This window comes from Eschscholzia californica, unplaced genomic scaffold (assembly GCF_041429995.1).
Source record: "Eschscholzia californica isolate CP2 unplaced genomic scaffold, dmEscCali1.0.p SCAF_1, whole genome shotgun sequence".
NCBI lineage: Eukaryota > Viridiplantae > Streptophyta > Magnoliopsida > Ranunculales > Papaveraceae > Eschscholzia > Eschscholzia californica.
In genome coordinates, this window is record NW_028238198.1 from 50,398,883 (window position 1) to 50,409,216 (window position 10,334).

At 37.6% G+C, this 10,334-nt stretch overlaps 1 protein-coding gene across 1 annotated transcript; it reads left to right on the forward strand.

Moving 5' to 3' along the window:
* The first annotated feature begins 5,026 nt into the window (after nt 1-5,026).
* On the forward strand, nt 5,027-8,075 carry LOC147567410 (nucleic acid binding / zinc ion binding protein). Its single transcript, XM_086654074.1, has 4 exons — nt 5,027-5,332; nt 6,171-6,235; nt 6,773-6,971; nt 7,539-8,075. The coding sequence occupies exons 1-4, from the start codon at nt 5,207-5,209 to the stop codon at nt 7,917-7,919; spliced, it is 771 nt and encodes a 256-aa protein (XP_086510200.1). The 5' UTR covers nt 5,027-5,206; the 3' UTR covers nt 7,920-8,075.
* The last annotated feature ends 2,259 nt before the right edge of the window (nt 8,076-10,334 follow it).

Here is a 10,334-nt window from a genome sequence, read left to right on the forward strand (position 1 = left end):
TATAAATTTAAACACTTGTTCTCATTGTTTAGTAGGAAAACAACATAGAGTTTCTTTTCAAAGGAATGCATCTGAAAGAAAATCCAGTGTTTTGGAGCTTGTTTATTCTGACGTTTGTGGACCTTTAAAGGTCAAAACACTTGGTGGTGCTTTGTATTTTGTTACTTTTATAGATGATGCTTCCAGGAAAGTTTGGGCATATGCCATAAAGACCAAAGGTCAGGTACTTGCAGTTTTCAAGAATTTCCACAACATGGTAGAACGGGAGACAGGAAAATCATTGAAGTGCATTCGCACTGACAATGGAGGAGAATACATCGGGTCGTTTGAAGAGTATTGCAAAACCCATGGTATTCGACATGAACAGACAGTTCCCAAAACTCCACAACAAAATGGTGTAGCAGAACGCATGAACCGCACTATTGTGGAGAGGATCAGATGTATGCTCTCAGAAGCAAAGCTGCCTAAAAGCTTCTGGGGTGAAGCAATGCATACTGCATGTTATCTGATTAATTTATCACCTTCAGCACCATTAGATGGAGATGTAGCTGAGAGAGTGTGGGCTGGGAAAGAAGTCAGTTATGAACACTTAAGGGTGTTTGGTTGCAGGGATTTTGTGCATATACCTAAAGATCAAAGAGCAAAGCTTGATGATAAAGCCAAACAATGCATCTTTTTAGGGTATGCAGATGAGAAGTTCGGATACAGGTTATGGGATCCAGTCGATAAGAAGATTATTAGAAGTAGAGATGTGGTCTTTCTTGAAAATCAAACTATTGAGGACTTTGGGAAAGTTGAGAAGCATGAGAATCATAGTAATGATCTCATTGATCTAGATCCACATATCTCTTCTAAGGTTATGCATGATAATGCAGGTGAAGAACAAAATCATGAAGATGAAGCTCATGAAGATGTTCCTATGGGTGATGATGTTGAGCAGGAAATGGAAGTTCAACATGAACCACCAGCTGAATTGAGAAGATCGACTAGAGATAGAGCACCATCTACCAAGTATCCTCCACACGAGTATGTGATGGTTACAGATAGTGGAGAACCACAGTGTTATGAAGAAGCCATAGATGATGAACACAAGAAGGAGTGGTTGAAAGCTATGCAAGATGAGATTGAATCATTGCATAAGAACAACACTTTTAAGTTGGTTGAAAAACCTAAGAATAAGAAAATTCTTAAAAATAAGTGGGTTTTCAAAATCAAAACCGAAGAAAGAAATTCACAACCACGGTATAAGGCACGCCTAGTGGTGAAAGGATTTGGGCAGAAGAAGGGTATTGATTTTGATGAGATTTTCTCTCCGGTGGTGAAGATGTCCTCGATACGGTTAGTATTGGGATTGGCTGCAAGTATGAACCTAGAAATTGAACAACTAGATGTCAAGACCGCTTTCCTTCATGGTGACTTGGAGGAAGATGTGTATATGGAACAACCAACTGGGTTTGAAGTTAAAGGTAAGGAACACTTGGTTTGTAAGTTAGAGAAGAGTTTATATGGGCTGAAACAAGCACCAAGACAGTGGTACAAAAAGTTTGAATCATTCATGAAGGATCAAGGGTATCACAAGACGGCTTCAGATCATTGTGTTTTCGTTCATAAATTTCCTGATGGAGATTTGATTATACTTCTACTTTATGTTGATGATATGTTGATTGTTGGTCAGGATGCTAATAAAATTAGCAGGTTAAAGAAGGAACTAAACAAGTATTTCGATATGAAAGACTTGGGTCCAGCAAAACAAATTCTTGGCATGCATATCTCTCGTGATAGGAGAGCTGGAAAACTTTGGCTATCACAAGAAAGATACATTGAGAAGGTTCTAGAAAGGTTCAATATGGACAAGACAAAACCAGTGAGTTGTCCATTAGCCAGTCACTTTAAGTTGACTCGTGATCAGTGTCCATCAACTAGAAGTGAGAAAGAAGAAATGGAGAAAATTCCTTATGCTTCAGCTGTAGGAAGCTTGATGTATGCAATGGTGTGTACAAGACCGGACATTGCATTTGCAGTTGGAGTAGTAAGCAGATTTCTTGCTAATCCAGGCAAAGAGCATTGGTTAGGAGTGAAGTGGATTCTGAAGTATCTTAGAGGTACGTCTAAAGCTCGTATATGTTTTGGTAATGATAAGCCAGTATTAGTCGGTTACACAAATGCAGACATGGCAGGAGATGTAGACTCTAAAAGGTCCACATCAGGCTACTTATTTACATTTTCAGGGGGAGCAGTGTCATGGCAATCTAAATTACAAAAGTGTGTAGCTTTATCTACTACAGAGGCAGAATATATTGCCATTACAGAATGTTGCAAGGAGATGTTATGGATGAAGAGACTGTTAGAAGAACTTGGTATGAAACAAGATAATTATGTTATTCATTGCGACAGCCAAAGTGCCATCCACCTCAGTAAGAATTCCAGTTTCCATTCAAAGTCCAAGCATATAAATGTGAGATACCAATGGATCCAAGATGTTCTTGAAGACAAGGTGTTGAAGATCGAGAAAATCCATACTGACGACAATGGTTCAGATATGATGACAAAACCATTACCCAAAGGCAAACATGAGCTATGTAGCAGTGTTGCAGGTTTGGGGATGGTAGGTCCCTCTTCATAAGTCGGGAGGGGGAGTTTGTTGGGGTCCCTCCTTATAATAAAAGGACTCCTAGTTGGAATAGGATTTCCCTTATTACTTGTTTAGGGAAAAAATAGAAGTTTCTATTTTTTCAAGCCTAAAAAGGAATTCCTATTTCTTTTGGTAAACCTCCCTATTTATCATTATAAAAGGGAATGAAAGGGAAGAGATTATACACAACAACTTCCAGAACAAAGAGAAGTCAGAGAAAGAGATTTTTGAAGTAGTTCTTTCAAGAGAGATTGAAAGAGAAGAATATTGGTTTGAAGAAAAGAAGATTATTAATCTTGTGAAGCAATTTAGTTTGTGGGTATCTTCTTCAACCTTTAGTAATCTAGGATTTGTTCAAATCCTAAGGAGTAAGAAATTTTATTTCTTTGTTTCTTTGTTCAGTTTATCCACCAGAGGTTTGGTGAAGAGTTGTTATTCAAGAGTGTTTCTACACATCTTGAAGAGTTGTGTAACCCATTATTTAATTATAGCGGAAGATTTCTGGACTAGGTCCCGTGGTTTTTTACCTTCTAGTTTGGAGGGGTTTTTTGCCACGTTAAATAATCTTGGTGTCTCTACTTTTACTTTCACATCGTTTATCTTCATATTCCTGAACAAGTTAATTAGGTAATTTTCCCAACCGGCGGCTCTTCGATCTTCATGGAGTCCTTCTTTCATTTCACCAAATTAAAGATGTCTTACAGAAAGGAAAGAAAGATGGGCATCATACAACAATTTTGATTTGATTATTAGACGAAGATGAAAGGAAAAGAAAAGACTACATCTTCGCCTTCAACACTGACGAGGAACCTGTTATAGGAGCTTCAGCGATTTCTAACTAAAGTTGAATTTATAGCATCCGACAATTAAGCAGAAGAAGCAAAACTTTTTTCCAGAGATGCAGACGGAGCTAAGAAGGCAAGTGGACAATCTTTTGGCTACTAGAGTAATTAGAGAAGCTCATTATCCAGACTGATTAGCAAATGTAGTGCTGGTTCTGAAAAACTACAATACATAGAATTACCCCCTAACGACAATCATTCCCTGAATGTAGGAATAAGAGTACGGAAACATTATTCTTTACTTGTGTTCATAAAAGAAAAATGCAAGAGAGACTCTCTTTCATATGTTTTACCATACATATTCACTATGATTCCTAGCATGTGTCTATGCTCCTAGAAGCTCATTTATATGAAGGTGCGTTGAGACTCAACTTACAAACAAGATTTGCATAGCCTGTTAATTGGAAAACAAAAAAGCCCCAAAGTCTCTATTTTAATTGAAGGACTCATAACATTCATTAAATTATACTGTAGACCCATCAGAAGATGAAATAAGCACATAACTATTATGCAGTACCATTACAATATATTCTTCGAGAATTTGGGGATAGTAGGCGCTTATAGATAGATATTCCAGAGGTCTCTTATAGAATTTGACCCTATATGCAATGGACGTTTTTTTTTTTTTGTTGAAATATATGCAATGGACGTTGCTAAAAACACATGGCCAAAATGCTATAAGCTGGCGGGATTTTTCTTGACTCAGGTCAATGATCATTGACCCGAGATCTCTATAAGCATCTAGTCAACTAACTTGGGTAAAGTTCGCCTCCATCACTTGGTGATACAAGTGACCTTTAGACGGTTTAGAGCAAGAACCACAACCCAAACCCAGTCTGAAACTTGCATATTTGTAAAGATCCATAAAAAACCATCAGCTTTTCACAATCCAAAAGCGAACAGATGAAACTAGGACTGTCGTTGGTTTTTTATAAAGATCTTACGTAATTGTTCGGGATATCAAGTCATTCAATACATTTCTCTTTTCTTTCAACCTACTTACTGACTAATTTATACATCCTACAATCAAACCAATTAATTAGCATCATTTCCTTCTTTAGCAGATTATTTCAAGATCACTGCATTCATTTTAGTTTTGTAGACTACTTCATATCTCGGCAGCATTTTCTTCCACAACGACACCGAAATGCCTTTGCGCTGTTATTGTGGCCATCAAAGTTGATCCCATGCTCCTACATTAGCTCTTCCAAAGCATTTGCGATCTTCACAGATGAATCTGAGACGAGAAACATAGGTAGAGCAAACCTCTCTTTGACCACAAGGATTAGACGCTACCCATTCAAGAGTTCTGCGCACTGACGACACAACTATCATCCAAAAAATTCAGAGAAGAAATATTAGAGAGAGAAGTCTAAGGTTTTTGAGAGGCAATCAAAAGAGTTACAGTCTAAATCTCTCTCTGAGTCAGGTTTTAGGTGTAAAGATTTTAGATCAGAACGACATTAAGGTAGAATAGTCGGGCTGGGTGCTTACAAAATCTCGGCCGCCTCAGACTTTATAGCTGTTATACCGCCCGATAACAGCTCCCCTTGGGAGGGTACTTTTTACATCGCCCATATGTCCCACGAAACGCTGAAAACGCGCGCACAATTTTGACGACGAAAATGCGCCAACAATTTTTAGTTCGTAAGAAGAAGGTTCTTCTTGATAACTAAAATTCAAACACCTATTCTCTGTCGGAAGTCCAAATCAGAACTCCGAAGAAATTTAAATGGCGATGGTTGTTGATAGAAACGAATTAGGGTTTCCGTATTGGAATCCAATTTGTCGGAGGTTTAAACCAGAGTCACCTTTCTTCGCACCAGGCAACATAGAAAGAGAGTTTCTTGCTAAACAGGTTCTTTTTTTTTATTCTTCTCATCGGCTTTGTCCGTATACTTGTTTCAGTTTTACTCTAGATCATTTTGGAAATTTGATTCCCATTTCTGTACTTATAAGAATCTATACTAATTTAAGTTGTTTTGGTCAGAACAAGAACTAGGGTTTTATTCCTAGGAATGTGGCACGGTTCATTTGGATCATGTCATGTGTATGTGCACTGAAACCATTGGATGGTTCTTGGTCTTTTTTCTTCAATATTTCAACCATCGTTTGGTATTTAGATGAGAGAGGATATGATTGAGGTTTTACATCTGTAGAAATAGGGTTTGTTTTGTCGAAGAGACTGTATTTATGTACGAAAACAGCGAGGAAAAAAAATTCTGGATCCCAGTGCTTATTAGTTCCACTGAGGTTGTTCTTAATCTCAAGGAGTATGGAGGTGAAGGACATTTACCACAACCCATATTTCTATCAGTGTACACTTCAATGTTCTACTTGGAAATTTTGTAAATGTACTAGAGTGGGTCCTTCGATTGCTTAGGAGAGTGTCTGAAGCCTGGGCTATAAGTGTGAGCTCAAACTAGTAAGTGTCGAGGCTTTTTGGGTGGGTTTATGGAACCTTTCCAATAACAAAACCTTGTGCGTGTTTGACTTGGGTGTCAAAAGTGGGGACAATATCGATAATTGCTGAGGCTAGGGGAGTAACTACTTGTAGATATTTAAATGCCTGCATTTTAGTTTTCTCAGTCTCTCTTTTCAAATTCTTCTAACCTTCCTGGATTTCTGGTATTCAATAACTTATCTTTATGTTAATATGCTAAAGTATGTTAATGAATTTATTTCATCCACATCAGGTTGCATTAGATTTAACTGAAGATGAAAGGCATCAACTCCAAGATATGGAAGATGCAGGAAGCGGGTATGTTGTGGTTTTGAATGACTTGGTTAGGTTATTCTATTTTGCAGCCGATTTTCTTGTATTGGCTCATTCTTTCCGTTTTTTTCTTTGGTTACCGTTGTAAAGATATATATTGTTGAATTTTGTTAACCTAGTTCTATTCTGGTATGATGAGAAAATGATGTAACTATTTTCGTGTGATGGCGCTTTCTTATGTTTGAGCCTCTTACAGTTTTCTTCTTGACATTGGGAACTCTTTTAATTTTATTTTTCTTTCTTTCTGTCTGGAAGTTCTTAAAAAAGCTTTGTGATTGTAGTCTGAGAAAAAGGGAATTTCATGTTGCTTATAAACTTGATTCTTGAAATTAAGAATCTCCTGGTAAAATCTGCTAGCAGGTTAAGACGTTAAGTCAATGCTTTCTATTTAGACTTTCCCAGCTTCCCATGCATAAACAATATTGCTTGGATATATATACCTTAGCTTTTACCAATATTAACTGATCTATTTATACAATATTAACTGACTTATTTTGGGTTATTGTTCACATCTCTGATCAGGGGTTTATATTGTCCAATTGTTGGTTGTGGTGCATCCCTGAATTCTTTGGAGGACTTCGAACAACATTACCATGCCCGGCACACTGCGTCCTGTTCAGTGTGTTCAAGAGTGTTTCCAACATCACGCTTACTCAGTATACATGTCTCTGAAGCGCATGATTCTTTCTTTCAAGCAAAAGTTGCACGAGGTTATCCAATGGTATGTCATTTCCTAAATTTCCCTTGCAATATTTCTTTGCCCATCGGTATAAACTTATATAGCTACCTTAGCAATTTTTCCACTAATTACTACTTGGATTGCTGCGTTATGTATATATTTTTCCACATGGATTTTGTGACCAAGATAGTAGTGTTCAGATACTTGCAAATGGGGATCGGAAAAACATGCTATATTTTTCAGTTGTCTTTGATCAATAGTATTATCAATTGTTTAGATACTATTAATGATGACATACATAAGACATCATCAAGTGAAAAAGGTAGGTTATGTTTTTTTTTTTACTAGTGTGCCTAGTATAACTAGAGATTGGATATACAAACATTTTTTGCAAGAATACAACTTGACCTGAATGCCATAAAGCTCCGGATCATTTATGATGAAGTCTATACCCACTTGGTTGAAAGCAGTCATCCCGATGCGGTGAAAGCTGTCATCTATCTACAATGAACTTAGGATGAGAGGTTCTTTGTTGTATACATTATTTTTCTTGTCATCGTATATGTGAATTCGGAAAACTTTAAACTGTTCTCAATATGTATGGAATAGTATGAATGCCTGGTGGAAGGATGCGGAATGAAGCTAAAGAGTTATAAAAGTCGTCAGCAACACCTTGTGGACAAGCATAGGTTCCCCACTTCTTTTGAATTTTTCAAGAAGGCCCAACCATCCAAGAAACATAGACAAAAGAAACATCAGAAACAAAGACAGGCTGACCACAAGGCTAAAAGATCTAATGAAACTGATACACAGATGGATATGGATGAGTCAATTGACGGGCTTGTTTCAGCTGTTTCCAAGTTAAGCACATCCGAATCCTCTCCATCATCCGTCAGCTTTGGGCGAAGGCGTGCTCAAGTCTTCACGTTTCTTCCACGGGCTGTTATTCGAGACAAAAAGCTCAATTCCTCTGTCGAAGGCTCAGAATAATTCAGGTGGTGTGTTTTTGTCATTTGTTTTTATTCGGGGTAAGATGCTGTCAACTCTGTCATGTCTTCATAGTTGTGTTGCTTATTACCCCTGAAATATGCATATTTATGATGATTGCAGAAGAAATTGTTCGATATGATAGCCAGATTCCTATCAGATGAAATTTTATCGGTTTGTTTTCTTTTCTTTCTATACTTTTAGTGAAGAAGAGATCAACTCACTCCTCTTTGATTTGCCTGAACTTCTGCAATTGAGAAAGGTTTTTGAAGGAAAATATGCTAAAATACACTGATCTTCCCTTGTAAAGTAATTTCATTGTTGTATCAGTCCCATGTTTTTTTGTAGTGAAAGCATAATAACATTAAACTGAAACTGTTACATAGAGGAGTCCAAAACTAACCGGAAGGACGAAAATGCAACAAGAGTTAACATCGATGTAGTGACTAAGCACAACCCAGAAAAGGGAGGGGCTAATCCTCGATCGCCAACATATGGGCTGCCTGACTGTTGATGTGTGGGCAAAAGGATAGGAGGACACGTTGTTGCCACACGCGTACACGAAGGTCGCAAATCTCGTTGAATAGCCTCCATGGGATCTCCGGATAAACGACTGAGATCATATCAATTAAAACCCTAGAGTCCCCTTCGACTATATAAGCCTCCAGATTCCACTCCTCTGCTATTTCCATCGTCGTTTGAAATCCCATCATCTCACTGTGGATGGGGGAGACCGGAGTGAATCTTGCCTTCTTTGTAGCTAAAATGGTTCCCTATTCATCTCTAGCTATTGCGGCACAAGATGCCCTTGATTCTCCGAAAGATTCGTCGAAGTTAATCTTGATGTTACCGATCGATGGTGGACACCAATTATGATGTAGAAACGCAGCGGAATTAAAGATATGAAATAACTAAATAAGAACAATGAAATTAAAGATCAAATAACTCTAAATAATAAACTTTATTAAAACTTCAATGGGGTTTTTCTCTCAAATCTGAAAATAATAGACAAACTAGATATCCCTCTTATAGGGTTTTGGACTTTCCTAGATAGACTTGAATTAGAATTCCTAAATAATTAAATACTGCAACTTGCCTAAATAACTGGACTAACTCTGGACCTTTCCAATTATTGGAAATATTAAAATAGCATAATTCCTAAACCAAAATTAATTAATAAACATACTAAAATAAGAACTTTCTAAGTCCTCTCTCCTTGGCCGGTTGGACCATGACCAGGTCCGGTCATGGAACTAGTCTCCATGCCGGGTGCCCCTGCATCAGCATCCTCTTCCCTCAAGAGGTTCGTCCCGAACCGTTTGAGAAGAGAATGTAATTCCTCCGATCCATCTTCAATTGGTAATAATGTCACAATCTTCTTCTTCCATGGAAATTCATAAACATTCGAACGACCACGGTAAGTGGCATCAACATCAGATTGCCATGGCCGTCCTACTATGATGTGGCATAAATCCATATCTGTAACATCACAATTAACTGTAGACACATAAGAAGAACCAATAGAAAGGTTAATAGTACACATATGATCAACTCTTGTAGTAGTACCGGACTGAATCCAAGCTGTTTTATATGGTGTTGATTTAATCACTGCAGGAATACCCAAGAAATTGACTAGTTTAGTAGAAATCAAATTCTCTACACAACCATTGTCAATCACAATAGTACAAACTTTATTCAGTACTGTTCCCCGTGTAACGAACAAATTCTTTCGTTGAGATAAATTCCTCTTGAAAGGTGTGAAAAGAACTCGTCGAGTGAGTAACATAACCCTATCACCATTGTCGGGAATAGTGTTAATTCATTCAAATTGATCCTCATCTGTATCCGAATCAGCTTTCTTTTCTACCAAATTAGCTTTACCGCGAGAGGGGCAAGCATTAGAATAGTGGCCTGTTTCAAAACAACGATAACACTTAACTGGTGGAGGCTTTTTATAAGGATTTTCTGTTAGTGATTTAGTACCGTCTTCCGCCTGCTTTGATTGATCTAATTCATCTGGTAGAGTTCTGACTGTTTGATTTCTCGTACTATGTCCTCAAAAAATTGAACGTGAATCAGATTCAAAAGACCGAGCTACACTAATACATTCAGAAACCGAATTAAAAGCTCTCAAATTAACCAAATCTTTAATATCATTACGAAGTCCGTCCTTGAATTTTTCTACTTTCATTGACTCTGAATCTGGGAGATTAAGTCTAGTAATAAGTCTTTGGAATTCCGAAGCATATTCCTCAACGGAACGTCTTCCTTGGCGGCAACGTAAATAATCAACACATAGTTGGTTCTCATAATTCGGAGGGAGAAAACGGGAGAACATTAATGGTTTCAATTCTAACCATGAAGAAATAGGTGGAAGGTTTAATAAACGACGATTCTCAGATTCCTGTTTCCACCAAG